General features: G+C 37.4%; 1 protein-coding gene across 2 annotated transcripts; it reads right to left on the bottom strand.

Moving 5' to 3' along the window:
• Positions 1-6,610: 6,610 nt before the first annotated feature.
• LOC140165126 (uncharacterized) lies at positions 6,611-21,757 on the bottom strand. 2 transcript variants are annotated; one of them, XM_072188560.1, is made up of 8 exons: positions 21,651-21,757; positions 14,474-14,556; positions 13,065-13,149; positions 12,086-12,461; positions 11,074-11,164; positions 10,577-10,636; positions 9,631-9,821; positions 6,611-7,278 (listed from the first exon to the last, which is right to left on the bottom strand). In XM_072188560.1, exons 1-8 carry the CDS (start codon positions 21,658-21,660, stop codon positions 7,065-7,067), a joined length of 1,110 nt encoding a protein of 369 aa, XP_072044661.1. In that variant the 5' UTR covers positions 21,661-21,757; the 3' UTR covers positions 6,611-7,064. The 2 variants fall into 2 exon arrangements, with proteins under 2 accessions (XP_072044661.1, XP_072044660.1); XM_072188559.1 differs by having other exon boundaries at positions 6,615-7,278; positions 13,065-13,152.
• Positions 21,758-21,982: the final 225 nt, after the last annotated feature.

Raw genomic sequence — 21,982 nt, 5'->3', positions numbered from 1 at the left:
TGAAATGAGCAAAATTTTGAGTTGCACCTTTTCAATGTAAAATTAATTTTCTCGGCCAAATGAAAAGCAATAATTTTCATTTTTTCAGTAAATGTCAGAAGAAAACTATAATGCTTGGTATTGTATATTTTTTTTTTTTTTTTGATGTTAAACTTAGGTGTGAAATTTAGGATTCTAGTGAAAGATTCTCGATTTTTACAGGCTTTAAGTTGCCCTGCGAGCTTTTTTTTTTTTGGTCAACGTTTTTGCTTTTCAAAGTAAAATAATTCGCTAACGAAAGATATTTCCCAACTTTCTAAAGCACATCATATAAAGCTATGTCATAGTTTTGTCAGAATTTTGGTTTTGATTGCACCATTTTTTAATTCTGACTGGCAATTTTGTCAAAATCAACTCGTGAATGTTCCCATGGATGGATGATTTTGCAAGCCACAATAGAAATATCGATTATTTCTGCTGGTTATATTAGAAATGGAGTACTGGTTAACAGTTTGCCAGTCGCAAGTGAAAAAAGGTGAAATCAAAATGGAAATTCTGACCAAACACGATGTGCCTTACAGCAGTGGGAAATATCTTTCTTCAGCAAACTATATTAGTTTGAAACGCTAAAAAATGAATTCCGAAAAAAAAGCTCGCGGGCAAACTTAAGGCCTATAAAAATAAAAAATATCACACTAAACGACACAATTTCATGCCTAATTTTGACACCAGGATTTAAAAAAAAATGTATATCCAAGAACTATGTTTTTAACTGACATTTCTGAAGGAAAAAAAATGGTTTATATTTGACCGAGAAAATTAATTTCATAGCAAAAAGGTGTATCTCTGAATTGTGCTGATTTTAACATGTATCGATCGATTTTTAGCATGACTATGCATAACAAAAGAACTGGTGACCACCGTTCAGAGTGATGATTTGACCTTTCGATAATTTTTCGAAGGACCACTTAGCAATCCATTATGGATGGGGTGTATGTACATGTATGTGTAATATTTACCAGTATAATGGCCGTACCTTCATACATACTTCCTTGCAGGCGGCGGATGACATGATCGAGCCGGCAACTCGTGAAACCGCCGGCCGTATGGCATTTTCCATATACTGGTTAGTTTTGTGGGGTTCATTATCGAACCCCAACGGTTTTAGCTTGTATTTATATTATTTATCAACATAGGCCTATTTGTTTGTGATATTTCAAGCGCTTTTAAAATTTCAAAATAATCCCATTCAATTACACGGTTGACGATGAAAATTTACTGAATTTAGGGAATGCACGTCATACACCACCTGCTTCCTTGCCCCCTCGCATCCTTCATACACAATTCTTACATCACCTGGTGATAATCTTTGGGTAGGGGGACATCAGGTGAGTGGAGATATTGAGGTCAAAGGTCATCTAGGACTCAAAATGAGGTCATCGTTTAAAAGGCAGACCTGTGTGTCAACCTTGCATGATGACATCTCTGGGTGGGAGCATCAGGTGAGTGAAGATGTTTGAGAACAAAAGTCATCTAGGGGTCCATGTTGACTCACAAGGGGTAAAATATAAAGTTGCTGGATAATGAACATAAACCTGAGGGGAATGTCAAAAATGCTCTGGGCTCAAAGCTGGAGGACATAAACAAAATTCTATTTTCTTTGTGACTTTCAGTATAAGGTCAATATATTTTGCAATCTGCATCTCCAGTACTGTATTTGACAAATTAGCGCCCTGCTTGCTTAAGTCCCTCATTTGCAGGGGATGCTTATTAGAATTATGAAAAGAAAGTTACAAATGTGAAATTGCATGCATAAAAGTGGACCGGTATATTCTGAAGTCAAAATCACCATTAGGCCCCTAACAGTCAATTTTGAGTTTCCCGTCACATAATTTCTGAAAACAAGTGAGGTAACTTTTTCATTATTCATTATTTGTCTGCCTTTCATTATATGACCAACATGCATGTAAAATGTGTTGTTATTTGCTGCTCACTCACTTGAAGATGGATGTTTAGCCCAAATGAGATTCAAAAGTATATTACAAAGAGTCTGCAAGGTTGACAGCAAAATGTATGTTTTGATTTTGATTTTTCCACAAAAAATAAAGGGACATTCATAATTTTTTTTGCGAATATAACCAGTTTTCATTGGTATTTCATTGAAAATCACAATAATGAATTCAAGTGAGGGTCAGAAAATGAAGTGAGGGCGGGTGACGGGAAACTCAAAATCGACTTTCCTTGGCCTTATCCTAAACTGGAAAGCTAATCAGCTATACAGAAGGTAATTTTATTCAGACAGATGGAATTTAGTTGTACAGGGGTCCATTTCACTAAACTTTCCGAAGCTTAGTAACTTATGAGTCGTATGTTCCATTTCACTATACTTACTACGAACTATACCCTTCGTAAGTAATAGGGATGGGGCACTTAGGAGAGGGGGTGCTAACTGCTAATCAAGTCAAATATGGTCTAGTCCTACACAGCTGGAAATGACCGACATTCTTAACCCAAAAACACGGGACAGGTAATTTTGCTTGCATGTTCATGTAAAAAATAATTATTTGCATCCTGTGGCCTGGTTGAATGTAGTCACAAATTGAAACACTCTGGATATAACAAAAACAAAAACACTCCCATATTAAACTGTCAAACATTGTGTCTTGGAAGACAACTTTTTACTCAAGTTCATACTACAAAACAATTTGCACATTACCATCATCCTCCCTAGCTTTATCATACATTTTATACAGTCATCACAATAAATAAGGTAGCAGTTTATGAATTGTACAGTACCTTAAATTAAAAGTGAGGGGAGATATCAACAAATCCAGGTGACCATAATGTGTGCAAGGATGTTAGTCTTCAATATGAGATATCAGTGACAGCAAAAAAATGGAGAAATCAAGTTATGAAATGCAAAGTGATGGAAGGTACAGATTTAAATTACAGATTTTCTCTTCTGCCAACATTCCTCCATAGCAGGCCCATTGTCCGCACTGCACCACACAATAAGGCTTATTGTTGTCCACCCGATGAGTGCACTCCATTGTGTAGAAATCAATTGGGTCTGTTATGGGAAACATTGAATCCGTACCTTATATCTATACCTTTATAACGTGCTGATTTCTCCATTATTCGCTTTCACTGATATCTCAATTTTAAATTTTTTTAAAGAAAACATCCTTGTGCACATTGTGGTCACCTTGATATTTTTGCTATAAGGCGACGAAAAAAGAAAACCCAGTTCTACGGGCACAACCGACCCAGATTTTACCCAAATTTCGACAATTTCAGGAACAAATTTTGTGTGTGTGTATTTTCCCAAATTGCAGATATTTACAGATTTTGGTTATTTTTTGGGTCATTTCAAAACAAAAACAAAAGCCCGACCGACCCTACTTGAAAGGTCTGTCCGCCTGTAGAACAGGGTTTTTTTTTGTCGCCTAAGGTATTATTTATAAACTGCTACCTTGTTTATCATGCTGACTATGTGACACAAAGTCATGCAAAATCAAATCATATTGTTGCTTCACATACTCACCCAATTATGAATATTTTCATGTTGAACACAAAATATATAATATACAAAGGTGAAAACATCTTCCCTCCATACTGCTCTACCACAATGAAAGCACAACTGTCTACTTGGATCATGGCAAAAACTGTGTTCAGCCTTTAATCTGCTTTCATTGACTTGTAAATGCACACCAATTTCTAAGCATTGGAATTAGGGCTGGAGGCAACTTTGGCATAATTATTTCAGATATTTTATATGTAGATAACAATACTGAAAGAGAGAACTCAATTCTGACAAAATGTATAATAGGTGTGCCCTTTTGTCCTGCATGGAAGGGTAGCATATTTCAATATGAAATAGGGCTCAACCGATTATCAGATCGGATATTGTATCGGCCCGACATTTGGAGAACCACTGGACCTATTCTGAAGTGCTAGGATAATTCACAGATATTTTGAAAAAAAAATTACAAAAATTACAGTTTGTGTTATCCTTAATATGCAAACCATTACCTTGTGTTAACCTCTTCATCTATCACATATATTATAAATGCATAGAAAACCAATGCATCTATAATATGTGATAGATGAAGAGGGAAATATTAGTTAATGGTTTGCATATTAAGAATAACAAACTGTAATTTTTTCATAATTTTTTTTTCAAATTAACTGTGAATGATCCTACATGTAGCACTTCAGAATAGGTCCAGTGATTCTCCATTTAATTTTAAAAAAAATATATAAAATTGGATCGGTAGACAAATGTCATATCGGTTGAGCCCTAATATCAATTTTAGCAAAGCTGTAACTGCTCATTTTACTTGATCACATCTTGAGTTGACAAATCCTTGTTTCAATGCTGTGACAAAGTAACATAAGAATCAAATACATACCACTGCCCTGAGGAAATGAAATAATGCAACAGAAATTCTTATATGTAAAGACCGAATTAAAAAGACTAGTTCACGTCTGACGTCCTGACAACCAGACCAAAATTGCCGTTCTGCGCAGGTAAGCAACCAATCACACCGCGCCGTTGCCCTGACGTCAGATGCAAACTAGTCTTTACAATTCGGTCTTCAATTATATAAAGCCACTTGTCACACATCACTTTTTAGTGCTTGTTCATGAATTTTGTTGTAAAATTAAAAAGCATGGGAAGTGACTAAATTTCACAAGCCCCATGCTAGTCAAATATGAACATGGGAACTCCATAGAGTTAGGACCACATGGAGTTAGGACCACCCCCCTGGACACTACCTTTCTGGACTAAAACCAGCATTTTTCAGTCCTAAAACACATTTGGCTGTTCTCAAAATGAATAACTGGATCCAAACAGGATATAATGTCGAAGATGTGCCTATTTTTGTTTTTATGAGAACATCATGAACATGTTTTGGGATACCCCTAAAAACATAAGAAACCCTGAGTGCGCAGTGGATGGTCCTCAATCCCAACACAAGGCACAAAAAGATTTGAAAATCCAATGCGGAAGTCAAAACTTACATTCTTACACATATGATATATTTCAAATGGATTGGTCTCCCATAGGGTGGATGGATTTCAATTGGAATAGCCCAATTTGGCATTCTGTATTTACTTTTTCTCACATATTTGCTGGTTTTTTTTCACATACTTGACTTATTTGTTGCAAATCTCTAGACATATATGAATACTGTTTTGTGAATAGATTTGACAGCGCGAATAAAATACCACATTTTGAAAACTATGGCACGTTTTTAAAATTACAATATGTACAACTAGAAAAGATATATTTACAACTAGAAAAGATATTTACAACTAGAAAAGATTCCTTACATTTACAAGTTGTTTCACACCACTGGTTTCACTTGTGAACATCATATATTTGGAAGCACAATGCTGCATGATACATAATTATAAATAAATACAAGGCACTCTCAATCCCCAATGTGAAAATTGCTGGAAGGTGTACTGCATGGCTGCTTTAATTTGCCATTGTTGTTTGAACCATAAGGCTATGACCACTACCACCAAAAAAGATGCGATTAGTAAGACTGACATGATGCTGTTAAATCCATGTAAATCTGCAACAGTCAACACCTTCTGTCTTAATCTTTTTGAAGTATTCACATCTCATCATAGTTCCACACAATGGTAATACAGCCATTCAGTACATGGAGATGATACGCCCCTCAAAGATATATCAAACAATAATTTACGAAAATTTGGTCCCTGATTACCTTGTCAACAGTGGCGTAACCAGGTCTGACCTTCCGGGGGCAGGGCAAGATTAAAAATTTCCCAATTTCTGATCAAAAGTTGTAGTATTTAAGTGCAAGCCTAATTTTTGCTCTTCTTCCCAGTTTTTTGTGTGTCGGGGGGGGTGGGGAGCAGCTTGCAACCCCACCCCACTAGTCAGTGGTTACACCACTGCTTGTCAACTACTCAATCCAAGTTATTTCATTATTATGTTTTGTTGAATCCAAGTGTGTAAAAATATTGGATCCAAAACATAATAATGATAAAATTGGATGCTTTACGCCCAATATTTATTGGTCTCGCTATGAGTCCAATATTTTTAAAACTCATAGCTCGACCAATAAATATGGGCTCAATCGATCCAATTTTATATCATCAGATGACATTCAGAATAGACAGGCATCCATGAATACTAGAGTATTGGCACAAGAGTCAGTCAGGTAATTTTCAATAATCACCGTACATGTTCCATCTACAAAAATAATGGTCCCACATTTGCATTGCTAGCACACTTTTAAAATTGGTACCCAACAGAAGGAAATGTACATTTGCTCATCCGACATTCAAGATTGCCCGCCACTATGCGGACGCCGGACAGGTGTTAAGCTACAGCCCTGGTTACTTCTTAAACTTCACAACTTCTCAGTCCAAGTTTATTTCATTAGAAAACATACAGAATATAGTACTGACAATTTGACCCTGGGCATTTATAAAGTGAATACTCCCATATGTACACCAATACATTGCACCAACTTTGTACAACATTTAACATATTCATCTATTATATATAGTCTTGTGTTTGGGACAAAATCACAACTTGCTTTTTGCATTGTTTATTTGGTTTATTTCTTCTTTATTCTGGGTCCATATTCAGGGGAAAATTTAAGTATTCCCTGTTCTTCCATATGGCCCATATATTGCAAAATAGAGCTTCCTGCCATTTTCAAATAAATCATTATCTGGCACAATTTTTGATAAACAAATTGTTAAATTTGTAACACTATTAAACTATATATAGTCTTGGGTTCGGGACAAAATCATAACTTGCTTTTTGGGTTGCAAAATAGAGCTTTCTGCCATTTTCAAATGAATCATCACTCTGTACCATTTTTGATAAAAAAATTTGAAACACAGAAACAACTACAAAAATAATAATGTGATATTGGAAAATGTCTATTTTTAGTGTTTTTCATATCAAAAGACTTCAGTGGCAAGGTTACCATACTTTGATCACCTCCAAAACAAAACAAAAAAATTGGTGAGTTTTCTGCCCTTCAAAAGTTGTGATTTTCTCCTGGTCCAAACTCGAATTCATAATTTCTTCATCATAGGGCTAACCAAGGGTGCGCTTGCAATGATTCCTTGTCTCTATCGCCATAGTCGTACAATAGTTCCTCGCCTTCTGAGATGTCTCTTGCTGCAATGATGATAAGATGAGGCTGACCTTTGACCTCTACTAGCTTGGTACAGCAATTGCCGCTTTTGCTGCTGTGGTTGAGAAGACGTCCTAGCCGGCCCGACTCCATGGTGGCATCAATACTGTATAGAAATCAAGATTAAAATGGTTAATTTTAAGATTTCCTACATTTAGTTGGTTAAATCAATGCAATGAAAAAAGCCCGGGAAAAAAGCAAGTAACTTTAGAACAAAGCCACGCCTTATTGGAATCTGAACTTTAACCGTGTATAGGATTAATATACAAAAATTAGTAGTTAATGATTACCCTAATTCTTACCCCAACCTCCTAGCCCGTAAACCAATCCTTAAAACTGACCTTAAGGGTACATGCCCATGAGTTTCATTCAGGGGCGTGTTTGTAAAACGGCACAGCACATTAGTAAAAAGAATAAAAAATACTAAAATTTTCACCGGGGTTCGAACCACTGCCAATTTCACTGAATGCTAAAGATGCCTATGCTGTGCCACGGTGACTGTGGTTAACATTCGGCGATTTTCAAAGATATACATATCAACACGCTTTCTAGTGTATTGAAAATCATTTTGATTTTGGTAGGAATACGGTCATAGAAAGACATATGACTCTACTTGTCTGTTTGTTTTTCATTTAATACAAATTAATTTTGATGAATTGAACTGGTACAACTCTTAGCACTCGTGATAAACGACGATTAATTATAGTAATAATAAAATGAAAACGCTGGGTCATTCACGACGTCATTTGTAATTTATGTCAAAACCTGGGGAGGACCACACACATCCGTGCTGCATGTATACATACGTGCTCAATCGATACTCAATGATCCAGACAATAGCGTTTGAATATACCGCCCTGCTTGACACATCTTGTCACTTACGGGAAGATATACTATAGGCCTACCCTAATAGCTTACAATAGATACCCCACCGTAAATAGCTCTGTTCGTTATCTCGCTGTGCTAGTTTATACACGCAGCGTCGGACTTTTGAACCATATTTTGTTCAAAAATGATAGGAAGGGACTGTTTTCAGCTAAAATGTTGGTTATCAGCAGATGCTTAATGATACCGGGAAGTGTTGCAGAAAGGTAAGCGTACTCTTTATTTATTCAAAATATGTATATCAATAAATTTAAATTTGAAATCCAAAAAGTAAATGTCAGGTCAAAATTCTCACCTTAAGAATTATTGTGAAATAAAATCAAACCAAATTTAGGCTCCGCAAACAACGTCCAATTATTCCCATTGGTGTTTGCTACACATGCATATAATAAATTATGATTTGGGGCTAATTTGAGAAGAGTTAATGCCTCGAGTTTCAAAATACACCGAGTGATGTTTTTTGATCAAAAACATCGACAATTCAAGACTCTGTAAAAACAAATCAAGAATTTTCTGGGATAATTGCAACTAAGTGCAATGAAAGTTATGATCTAAGCTACCAGATGCATCATTAATTTCCTGACTATGATATTTAGTTGTGGGAAAAGATTACTTTAATGTTTTGGCGGGATTATTTCCCGCCAAATATTTCAACCAAAAAGAGCATGTAGCCTTAATGAAAACTTTCAATGGCATATTTTCTTCTCAATTCTTGCTACGAAAATTGGTGAAAACACCTTTTTAGTACTTATAACCAGCGTTCGAAATTTTGGTTGTCCGGTTGCCGGGACAACTAGAAAAGTCGCCGGACAACCAAAAATACTGATTCGGTTGTCCGCTGGACAACCATAAATCTAGCCAAAAGTCACATTTGTAGACCTACGGACAACCAAAAACTTAGACGGTCAACCAGAAATTGTAATCTGGTTGTCCGTGGGACAACCATTTATTTTTCCTAAATTCGAACACTGCTTATAACATCTGAATTTTGATGCTAGTGGGATTTCCAGCAGATTTTGAAATTGCCAGTTGGTTTTTCTTCAGCAGATTTTCTTGATCCCTGATGCAAGAACTCATCAAAAATAATCACTGGAAATTCCTCTAGCATCGGTTGCCAGTAGCTGCAGTCTGACACTCCTCATCATGTGTTGACAAAGGCAACAGTGTTTGCTGAAACATAACACAAGTGCATTTTCTGGATCAGATACCGTGTCAGTGAAACTTGTCCCTACAAGGGCAGATGATTAAGTTCATACAAAACACAGTTTCTACACTCATGATAGTGCAACAAACTAGCTTCCTATAGACGAATCCGACGAGCCAAGTGATGGTCAGGATTAAGTCGGCCATAGCTGGGGGCCTTCTGTGCCAAACTAGCTTAGTTCATTTGGATTGTGATCCCAGACGCCCACTATCGCGAGTGCATCGGAGCGTGTAGCACTTGCGCCGCGTCACCGGAGCGGTAAACGCTGCACACCTGTGATACTGGCATCGCATAAAATGGATGGGAGGCCCCAGCTATGGCCGCCTATGTGGTGTAGTAATGTGTCATGTCGGATTTGTGTATACTTACCAATACTGTTTAGTCTTGAATTGGAAGTAGTACATATAGCACCCTATAGATGTATCTTTACCATACTCCGCTTCTCGTTCCTTAGCTTCCTTGATGTTAATCAAATCACCGTAATATTCTACAACAAAGTCACCTTGTATGAAGGACTTAGTTGACACCACTCCACGACCTTTTCCTAAAATGTCTGTCACCTGGATGTGAAATAAAGTGCATCAAATTAAAAGTGAATTAAGCATGGTATTACAGGCTTGGACAGTTGAGACGTAAAGAAGACTGATCAAGTACAAATGTTGGATCAAAGAGGCAATTGAAGGGCACCACCATGAATAGAGACGAGGGCAATATAAAAACAACTGGCGACCACCTTTCTGAGCAACCAGCATTGGTAAACAGAAGGTCGTCACAACATCAATACTTTAGAAAAAGGCAATGGCATCCATCAAACATTTTCCCCCAAAACTTGAGGTTTTCACACTCTATTTTCCTTGGCCAGAACCAAAAATCTCACTTTTTGAACACAACCAAGTGCCAACACCTAAAAATCCTATCAATTTTTATAGGTTTCTGTGTCCTGAACACGTTTCTTCTGGAGTCCCTCCACTGTCCCTGCTCTATCAGACAAAGCAAACTGAGTTTGAATCAACACAAAGATGTTTATCAAATGTCTGGTTGTTACAAGTTAACATGATCGTTATCACTGCAGGTCCCTCAAGTAATTTGCGGCCATTGTGGTATACACCAACTATGTACATGTAGGGTACACAGTGTAACATGCAGTCTACAATGTTATCCAGGTGGTCATTTCTGCAAAGGTTCTAGCTGTGCCGAAAGCGTGCATAGTTGTAAGACCTGTGCACTCTACGTATCTTACAAACACCTTTTCAAACCCATTGCAGGTAAGGTACAAAGGTAACTACATGTAGTTGACCTATAATACAAAGCTCACCTTCAGTCCATGTTCTCGTACAGACAATACTGCTTCTTCAATGTCTTTCTTTTGTTCTGCCTATCAAGACACAAATAATACAGGGATTGTGATTAATGACATTTCCAGATGTATAGCTTACTAATTTTGAAATGACTCAAGTTTGCATACTTTATCATAGATGTCACAAAATACCCAGCACTTATACTTGCCATTACTTGGCTTGGCTTATAATTCGCTAAAGACTCATAACATGGTGGATAATTATTAACATGACGGGTTCGCAGTTGGGTGCAGCGCCTACGCTAGTTGTGGTTTGCATAATGCATGACTGGCATGCCAACTTATGTGACCAGAAGTTGGGACTTAATTTATGAACACAGTAACAAAATTACACATGTTTGCCAATTATAAGTCGAGTCACCCATTCAGGTAACCCTATTTGAAATTCACACCCCCTGTGTGGGAGATTAAGGTCATGTCTTTGGTAAGGGGTGTATGGATTTCAAATGCAATACCTCGATATCTGATTTGCAGCGCCTACTGCTCCTCCTGACAGGGAAATAGTCCTTGAGAGTGTTTGTCTGTACACTTGACTGTTTGGTAGATCTGGAATGTATAACAAGAAATGAATTAAAAATGTACACATCCTAGTTTCAAACTATAAGAAGTCATCAACATTGTTTCAGGTGACAGCTTTAGAAAACAGTATGTGATCACTTACTTTTTGAAATACGGCCTTTTGCCTGATTTAGTGCAAATTTTACAAGTACAGGTCTTTAACAAAATGTTGAGCGAGCAGCTATGCAGTGCACACTAGCAGGTAAAGAACAGACAAATGCACACCAACTGTATGTTATGACATCACATGTCACCTTATCTACAGTTTGTCCACTTTGAAGTACGAAGTAATGTACGCACATTTTGCATAAGCGTATCATGCATTGCGTGTAAAGACGCTCATGCATTTGTGTGCAGCTAGCAGCGTGTTAATTCCTTTTGACATGACTGCATAATTTACGCTGTGGGCAAACTGTGTAGCACTTTTCAGGTGACAACATTTTATATTTAAAAGTCTATTTGACCTCAATACATGCATGTATCATGCTGTACCACCATTTGTGGAACCCCACTATGTTTTGTCTTTGGTCCAGCATGATTGTAAATGCATAAACTTTTAAACAAATGTGATGCGATCAAGCAAAATCAGTCGGACTTGGAAATATGGATTTTGAGATATAGCCAAACAAAGGAAATGTTTCTTTTTGTTTCCTGAACATTGCTTTGGAAACTGTTTAATTGCTCACATCTTTGGAACTGGTTGTTCAATATCAATGGGGTTTGCAGCAAAATGCAGCTTTGTAAGTACTTTTTACTATCCTATAAGAAAATTTAATATTTCCGAGCTCCGACTGATTTTGCTTGATCGCATTACAAATGTGAACGTTATTTTTTCTGCATATTTAACCAGCTGAGTTCTGTACTGAAAATCAGTGCCTTTTAAACTTAGTGGTAACCTTGCGTGCATACCTTGATTTTGTGGATTTCCCTGATCCCTTACTCTTAGCAGCTTTGACTTTGGTAGTCACACCTTCATCCTTCTTCACCCCTTTCTCTTTTCCTTTCAATAGTTTCTCATCTTCATTCCTCTTTTCCACAGACTTAACATCCTTTGCACTGTCCTTGACCCCTTTTTTCTCTGTGATGACATTGTTTGGCAAGCTCCTTTTGTGTTCAGGTGAATCCTTGGGGGATTCAGTAGTTTTGACAGTTTCTTGGGTTTCTTTTGTAGCTTTTGTTGTTGCTGGAGAGGTTTCAGATATTTCGGAAGCATCTGTCGTTGTCTTTGGGTAGTTCTTTGTCGGAGTTGTATCAGGGGTCAACATACCAGGTACCTGGATAGACTCTGAATAAAATAATTTGTATGGAAAATTCAATTCAAGTTGGGTTTTATTTAAAATTCATACAAAACTCTACATTTGTAAATTAAGTTATAAACACTGTATAAAATATCTGCAGGGTTTTTACATTATAATCACACATTTCGTAGTTTCATTTTCAGAACCGCAAATTTGAAAGCCCACAAAACTATTTTGCAACTCGAGGGCAACTATTTATAATGTTTCAGTGATAATAATTTCTAAAACTTGATCAATTAAAGCTAACAAAACCCTACCATGAGTCCTGTCACTGAATCATCATTCATCATCTATTCACCATTTGCACAGATCTGCCATCTTGCTACCAAAACGAGGTTCTGCCTGCAAATGCATGCACAAAATGTGCTTTTCTAGCAATGTGCTAGAGGGCTTTTGCAACGTGTACGCTGTAATTAAAGCATGCGTTTGACAGGCGTATGCACACACAGCATACACTTTGTGGGTAGAACCTTGTTTTGAGATGACTGTGTGATCAGCAAAATACTGAGTTAAGTTCATGTTTTATTGAGTGATTACATGTTTTTATATTTAAATTAAATTCAGTTGAAATAATTTTCTATGTCACTTACCATCTTTCTGTGTCTGAGATTGAGATGAAGGTCTTGGACTGGTTGGGAAATAATTGGTTATTTTGTCTGCTTCAGAATTTTTTTCCTGCTGGAAGGTGAAAAATTAAATGTAAATATTAAAGTTAACACACATATCTTCTACACCAATATGGGTCTCCAAAATGAGCATTGATCTTGTGACTTATGTGGTGTTTAATATACACTAAGCCAAAAAAGAAACTTATAATTTTTCACAAGGTCATATCTTAAAATCCTGTCTATCAAAATTAACCAAAATTACACAGGATTGCCTCAATATTTACTCTAAACACATGTCACTAACTATGCAGTTGTCCAACTGACACAACAGCAAAATGCACTGACATGCAACACCTTCCTGAACCACATTCACAGCGCAATAGATTTCTTTGGCTGGGTTCCAATTATTCGCCTGTGAATGTGATCCTGGAAGCTGTTCCGTGTCAGTGCATTTTACTGTTGTGTCAGTTGGACAGCTGCTTGGTTACTGACATGTGTTTAGAGTAGAGTATTGAAGTAATCCTGTGTGTAATTTTTGTTCATGTACAAGCGAATAATTGGAACCCAGCCAAAGAAATCTGTTGCGCTGTGAATGTGGTCCTGGAAGGTGTGCATTTTGCTATTGTGTCAGTTGGACAACTGTTTGGTTACTGACCAGTGTTTAGAGTAGAGTATTGAAGTAATCCTGTGTGCAATTTTTGTTAATTTTTACGGAGAGGATTTTAAGATATGACCTTGTGAAAAATTATAAGTTTCTTTTTTGGCTTAGTGTATTACTGGACATCACACTCAGTATAGTATATCCTATAGGTCCCAGATACATGTATTTCAAAATGAACTCAAACAGGATCTGCAGTTCAACATGTTAATTAATTGTTTTCTGTAATTTCTAATTTTCCAGAAAGATTCACATAAGTTTTAGTATCAAAATGATAACCAGTAAATTGCCCAGCCTTATATGGCAGTTAGCTTGGCTGGGGAATCCCTGACATGAAGCTTCCATCAGCTTTTTCCAGCTATAGCTTTTTCCAGCCTCAGTGTGTACTTAAAACATAAAATTCAAGTGATGGAAGATAATTTTTCACAGAGTATGGAAAACATGAAATTTAGTACCGGTACTACTACTTTAATAGTACTACTACATGACACGCCAGTGATTTCGCTGAGTGTAAACACCTGTCTTACATATACCGGTACCTAAATAATTGGTGGCAGCTTGGCTGGGGATAACTGTCTGGGATACGCATGTGCCCGTGCAGCTTCGTGCAGCTTTTCCATACATTATATGAGCAAAATATGGAAAAGCTGAAAAGCTCTCCCCAGCCAAGCTGCCACCAAGAACAATGTATTTAGGAAAAGCTCACTTTATAATCTGTTGATATTATACTCACCCTTACATGAGGGGCTCCAGTCTCTGCATTGGGTAGCACACTAGAGTCTTGGCTTGCTTTTCCTTTGTTTGCTTTACGACCACCTGCAAAAACACAAGATTACGTTCAATAATGTAAGATATCTGACATTTTACTAGCAAAATTAAAGCTCTCTGCTCTTCCATAGACTATAAATTAATTTCTGGATGGAACTTCAAGTTGCATTTAATCTGTTTTTATTACAGAAAAAGAAACGTTTAGACTATTTTAGAAAATGTGAAATAAATATATTTGAGATCATAACCATCATACATTTATTTGAGGATATGTATTCCTTTTCATACTCTTATTCTACTATGTATGTTGCGCAGACTGTGCAAGTGTACCCCGTACCCAGGGTGGTGAATTCTTAAAATAGTGGCCAAAAAACACTTGTTCCCCCTTTAGCCATACCAAAAAATCTTTACCCCCCATGCAGTGTCATCGCCCCGATATCTTCATGGCAGAAATCGCCATATGGTAGGTTGAATCCACAGCCACGCATGGCCATTGTGTTCCGACCTGTTTAATAGTTTTGAGACGCATAATGAGCCGAGGGACATCCGACTAAGGCTACTGACAAAAGCCTGGTAATTGACCTCTCTGTGTGTGAGTGAGCATGTATACGCCATGAGGTCATCTGCTTTAGACTGCCTCCACAAGTGAGTGCAGCTAGCCTACGCTGCGCTATAACGACATACTGTAGAACTTAGGGGTGGTGCAATAATTATGTGTACCCCGGGTGGTGAATTATAGGGGGAAAGATTTTTGGCAGGCCAAAAGGGGGACATACTGTAGAACTTAGGGGTGGTGCAATAATTAGGGGTACCCCCGGGGTGGTGAATTATAGGGGAAAGATTTTTGGCAGGCCAAAAGGGGGAAGCATTTTTGGCAGGTCGAAAGGGGGGTCAAGCGATTTTTGGCAGGTCGAAAGGGGGGGCAAGCAATTTTTGGCACAGATATTTTGGGCACCATTTCTATATTACGCCCTAAAAAGGCGTAGGAAAACGTTACAAACATGTTCAAAATTTCCTGCTCGCTGCGCTCGCATTATATGATGAAGACAATTTAAGGTTTTAAAATCGGGTTCCGCAAAATCTTGTACGTGTAAAGGGGGGCAAAGATTTTTGGCACATCAAAAGGGGGGGGGGGGGGAAAGGGGTTTTGGCACGCCGAAAGGGGGGGGGCAAAGGTTTTTGGCACGGCCAAAGGGGGGGGGCAAGCGATTTTTGGCAGACCATTTTGAGAATTCACCCCCCCGGGGACACATAATTATTGCACCACCCCTTAAGTGTGGTTTGTGTTTCAAAGGTCAAATTGGGACAGGCACATTTATTCAAATGACGGGCAAACCTGAATTTCTAGCTAAGACCCTGCCGTACACACAGTTCATGCCGTAGACTTAACGCTTCTTTGTAAAAAGAACTATATACTGGTCAGTGGTCACTAGTGGTCAGCTGATAAATAAAATGGCTGTACCCTTTTTAACGATGAGCGTACTTGAAGTTGAACTACTTCTTAGTACTTCCCAGTTCCGCGATCGATGATAATGTTGACACAAGTGCACCTGCAGAGTGCGGCAGGGGCTATTTTAACGTGCCTCCTGGCACGTTTGTGCAGTGAGATTAAAATTCCGTGCAGTGAGAATTAAAAATCCGCGCTTAAAATATTTTGATGCAATTCGACAAACTCAATAGGGATGCTTTAAATATAGCACCTACCGTATGGTCACTTTCAGGTAAAGTTTTAAAATTTTCGCGCTGCGCGGACTTAACACTTCATCACCTCTTTCCTTGTGTTTCTTGAAAATTCCAATTTTCAAAGGGCCTTATGAATATCATACGCATAGCTGGCGTACCGCTACTTAGTATCATCAACTCCCCCACGCTTTGCTCACAATCTAAACAAGGTCTGGCAGCTTTCCATTTGCTAACGTCGTGCTATATGGGGTGGGTGCGGCAACGCTTGGAGATCGCAACAAAAATACACAGGCCTAGATACGGGGGGGGGGGAGGGTGATCCACCAATTTTTTTTATGGGGGATGGTCCATGCAATCATCCTCCCCATGTTGACGCCTCATATGTGAGTTTCTCACAAAATTAACCTCATATTTGGCCATTTTATCATACCTGAAATATACGCCCATGCAAAACAAGAGAGTGAGATTAACCCAATTTTTAGCTCATTTTAGCATTAAAATGCTTTTTTTTTTTTTTTTTGCAGGGTCAGCGGACCGGCTTCTCAATTTTTATCCCTTTGAAAATGTATTTTTTCATCTCGAACTTCTTCAAAAAGCAGAGATTAATACAATGTAGTTCCATCCTTTCTAAATTATATAAATCATCAATATGAGTGCTGGGGAAGCTCTACGGTCCGATGCCTTGAAAAGGCCTAAATGTAAAAACTAGTGAGCTTGGGGCGCTACATCCTGGGCCCCCGCCAGAGGGCCAGGGGCTTTGATACACAACTCAACCAGGGGATCTAAGGACCCACCCCAACCCGTTTGAGATCGCAACATTGATAACCTGCCAATAAACAATAGTCCTATAATCCCTACAAGTGAGCAAAGTGTTGGACTGCAGATATTTCCCACCTAAAATCATTTTGTTGGGCCTTCGGCCAAGTTGCTTTTTTTAAAAATTCAATGTTAGGGTGAATTTTTTGTGAAAGTGAAAGAGTATTTTGTACTCATTTCGTGGATGTTCTTTCTGTTTTCAAAAAGTAAAAAAATGAGTCGCTTAAATGAGTGATGTTGTAAAAATCTCCAAAACTCGAAGGAGGAAACTCTCCTATAACCAGGGGCATAGCCAGGTTTTATTTTTGTAGGCTGATTTTGAAAATGGGACCTTTTTGGACCCTTTCTCAAATTTTGGATTTTTTTGACCAAGAAAGTATAAAGAACCTGAATTTTTCAATTGATACGCTCGCAAATGGGCAAATTTGGATCTTGTTTGACAGAAAAAGCATAAAAACATGTTTTTTGCTAGCTACGCTTGCAAATTGGACCTTTTGGTCTTTGGTAATTTTTTTTTTCGGGGCTATCTCTGCCAACACTCCTGCTACGCTCGCAAATTGGACCTTTTTGGGCTTTGGTGATTTTTTGATTGATCACCAAGACTTTACATCGCCAACGTGCAGTGACTTTTTTCATCTAAAATAGCCCCTGGAGTGCGGACTGTCGCACTTGCAAAGCATGAATTAGGTATGCCAGGCAAACCTTAGTTAACACATTTGCTAGTCAGCGAAATTTGCCTAGACCGGGGACCAAACACATATTTACATTTCTATTTTTTTCAAGAACAGGTCGGTCAAGGAAACCTATATAAATATGTTTTCTAAATAATACTTCACTTGACCCAAATATATGATTTTTTATGGTGATGAGACACTCGCACATGGAATTTTAGAGGGATTTTGATAGCAGTTCCATTAAAAAAAGCTGCTATCTAATGTTAATTCAATGCATTGAAATCGAATTGAAATAAAATGAATTTTGGGCAATTTTCATTTCAATGCATTGGAATTGAATTGGAATCAAAATGAGTGGGCTTAGGCATGAATTGAATTGGATTGGAATTGAAATCATCGTGAGCAATGAAGAATTGAATTGGATTGGAATTGAAATCATGTTGAGTGATGGAGAATGAAGTGGAATTGAAATGAAATTCAGCTTTGATTTCAATTCAGCATTTCAATTCACAAGCAGATGTCTGTGATTCCAGATCATTCCACCTGTAAAAAGTGCCCTTCCCCCGTTCTGAATTCTGATACACTTCAGATAGAACTATTCACACAAGAGAGTGAAGAGACACACATTAAAAACTTTTGACACTACATGTAATCATAAAGCCCCTATTTTTCTCAAGCTCCTAATTTTTATGCTCAAAAGTCATTGTACATTTGAACAAATTGTGAGAAAACCATTAAGGGTAGACGAGGTATTGTTGGTCGAAGCAACCTAAAAACCGGTTTTCATTATCTAGATCAATATATTATTGAAAATTAACACCTTGATGTTTTGCAAAAGTTCATTCTACAAATCGTATACTTTACAAACTTGCTTAATTTATTGTTGTTAATTAGTTATGTACGTTTTACAAAAGTGTTGTTGTTTCAGCCCTCTTTACAACGGAACTCAAGAACCGCAGCACCTATAAAAGTATATCTGTGATATTTTAATTCTTCTATACGCTCGCTATGAATTGAGCAATGCAGTTTTTGCCAAAGCTCACTACCATTTGTAAAATGCTGTGAACTACCAAATCACAACAGTTTAAAATAATGCTTAAATATCTTTGAGAGCTTTTTTCACACTTTTTCAAAAGTACAAGAATTTTGGGTGTAAAATCTTAGGAGGAGCAGGAGACAAGTAGGGGCTATCTAATAGTATCAAAACCTTGATTTTTGACATCTTTGAGGTCAGTGTGGGGACAGATGATTAATTGTGTTTTCAACTGATTGAGTGTCCCAGGTTAAAGAAGAAATAAAACAGGATCCCATTATCGATGGTACCACACACCTCAAGTTTAGAAAATAATGTACATGGTGGGCAAGAAGTTAAGACAAATATTAGGAAGTCAGTCGGTCAGTCACCTAAGAACTAAGAAGTTCCAAAGTTTCATAAAATAGGACCCAGCGGTCAAGGATCACTCGCATTGTTTGAATGTGAAAAGTGAGTTAAAGGCCCATTCGGTGATTTGCTCATCCGGACGATCGTAAAAATCATCAAAATTCAGATTTTGGTACCTTTGTCATTGTCATAGATGTGATAACATAGCCTGCGAGTGGTTCAGCCGAAAGCCGTGTATTTAAGACAAAATAAGACATTTTACACGAATCTGTAATTTAGATACTGACAACTGGTATCTAAATTAGCTATGTGTATTTGAATGGCGCTTCAACTTCATCAGTACTGCTGTTTTCTTCGTTTTTTGCCAAATGTGTCATTTCAAAAATACCAAATGACAATTTGAATGGCTTATCCTTCACTTTTAAGCAATTTATAAACAATTTTAATTTTTTTACACTTGCGCTGGGATAGACTACCCGTAGTCCACTTGCCCATTGTGCATACTCTGGATATTGTATTTAAGCTTAAAACTCTGATTTAATTAATGTGTGCACAATTGATATATTTTCACATCTGATCAGTCACCCTACTCCCTCTGTTTGTTAGCTTCCCAAGTGGACTACTGACATTGCCTTGCGGTTAAGATTTTTAACACGGGACTCTATGGAGAGTTAGGCCAATTTCTGGCCTAACTAAAATTGTCCATGATGTAATGCATCTTTAAATGGATCTGCCTTGTGATTGGTCGCCCATACCTCGCTATGGTAAAAATCGTCTGGGCCAGCGCCATTACCATTAACTACACCGTAAACAACTGTCTGTGGTATTTGCGGCGCTTTTGTGTTGACGCCAAAGTTAATCTCTGATCAAGCATCTAGCGCGTTGATAAACAAGTATGCTTGACAGTGTGTTTTTAGAGAGCAAAGTCCAGGGGGTAAAGTTCTGCTTACAATTCAAAGTTCATAGTCGAAATTTCGGGGTTCGCTATCACTAAACTGGTAGATTCCAAAATCAGAATTGTTCAGTATTAAAGTAGCCGTTATAATTATGCAAGATAATGTTGCATTCAATTACTTTTATTGTCACTAATCGTCTGATATTTTTAACTCTTTATGACCATTTTACTATTGAATACTTTAATTTTAATAAACATTGGTCAGTATAATTTTGAGTTCAACGAAATGGGTTCATCATGACTAATAATAACATATTTTTAATAAAATTCGACTATGGCATAGTCTAGCGCTGGGATCACTGAATGGGTCTTTAACATAACAATAAAGTATCTTCTGTTGAAATGCTTTTGTGACAAATAGTGTACTTGATTTTGACTTTGTGTTGCTGACTCAAGTGTTATAAAATTGATAGCAAAATTTAAGACATGCACTGCAAAAACAGTGTCTAGATATTAAACACCATTCTAGACACCATCTTGTCCTCGATTTGTAAACATGATTGTCTAGTAATTTGATGCCTTGTGTTTAGATATTAAACTCTTGATGTTTTGAAGCTTGACATTTGTGTTTAGATTATGCATGTATTTACAAATCGAGGACAAAAAAGTGTTCAATCTCTAGACACAGTTTTTGCAGTGTGCCTTTGGTCAATTAACACAAACTGAAACTATATTGGAATTGGAATTGAATTGGAATTGAAATGAATGCTCAGAATTGAATTGAAATTGATTAGCTGTTAATTTCACTGCATTGGATTGGAATTGAATTGAAATGATTAAAAAAAAAATTGAATTGGAATCTAATTGAATTCATTCTAATGAATTGGAATTGAATAGCAAGAGTCCAGGTGTAGGAAGAATTGAATTTGAATAGAATTGAAATCAATTTTCTGGAGTGAAATAACAATACTGCTATCATACTAAGTCTAAGATCTAGAAACACCCCCCAATGCTGTTTTGGGGAATTTTGCTAGCAGAATCTTTTTGACAAAAGTCGATCTTTGAAAAGATGTAACTTTGCCACGGAAAGTGCTATGACAAAAAGGTTTTCAGTTTTGGCTTTCTTTATTCAAAAACAAGGGCTTTAATTTGATATATAAAATGATGCAGTTCGATGGCAAATTTAAATTCACCTGGCATACCTACATATATGAATGAATGTCTTGCTCGTACGACGTCAGTTCAGCAGAATTAACAATGCGTGTCGTGGCGTAAGTACACGTCACATGCATGACATGACATGACGTACAACATCACATGCGAAGCAAACAAACACACGCTTTTATTGTGGACTGGATTGAAACTTGGAAGTCCCTGTCGACTGTCGGAATTAAGTACTCATGAGTCATGTCTACTCATTCAATTGTACTACCACGGTCCACGTACTACAGGCAAAACGTAATACACTGACTAGGTGAAGTACAGCATGTCTGGCAATGCCGACTCAACCAGAACCAGAACCAGACTGACAAATTTACATTACAATAAATTAAAAAATTATGACATGTCTGCCGAATTCTTCAACCTCCATCCAACATCCATTTTCAAGACATAATTTTCTGGATTTGTTCGGCCGGGGCTTTATCCGGGGGCTTTATTACTCAGAATTCCCAAGAATTCACAGTATACTTACGTTTACCCATTATGAAATGTTTCGTTTCGCAGTCTGAGACTGAAGTAATAAAGCTTAAACACGAATAAACTAGTCGCAAACTTCGTTGACGTTTGTCTTTTGTTGATGTGTATCATCTATGCTATGGTGTATGGTTTTTAAATTTGCGTGAAAAGCGGAAAAGCAAGGTAGGTTTAGGTTTCAATTTTAATCGCAGCTAGTAAGCGATTTCTTTTTTGCCCAATCAAAAAGATTGTTGTTTCGGTATCGAAATTACAACAAATTTGATTGGCTTATAATCAGTAACATATCGCTGGCGAGACAATTATGACCGTCCAATCAGCATTCAATTA

This window comes from Amphiura filiformis, chromosome 11, assembly GCF_039555335.1.
Source record: "Amphiura filiformis chromosome 11, Afil_fr2py, whole genome shotgun sequence".
NCBI lineage: Eukaryota > Metazoa > Echinodermata > Ophiuroidea > Amphilepidida > Amphiuridae > Amphiura > Amphiura filiformis.
The sequence above is the reverse complement of the archived record's forward strand: the minus strand, read 5'-3'. Positions and strand labels throughout refer to the sequence as shown.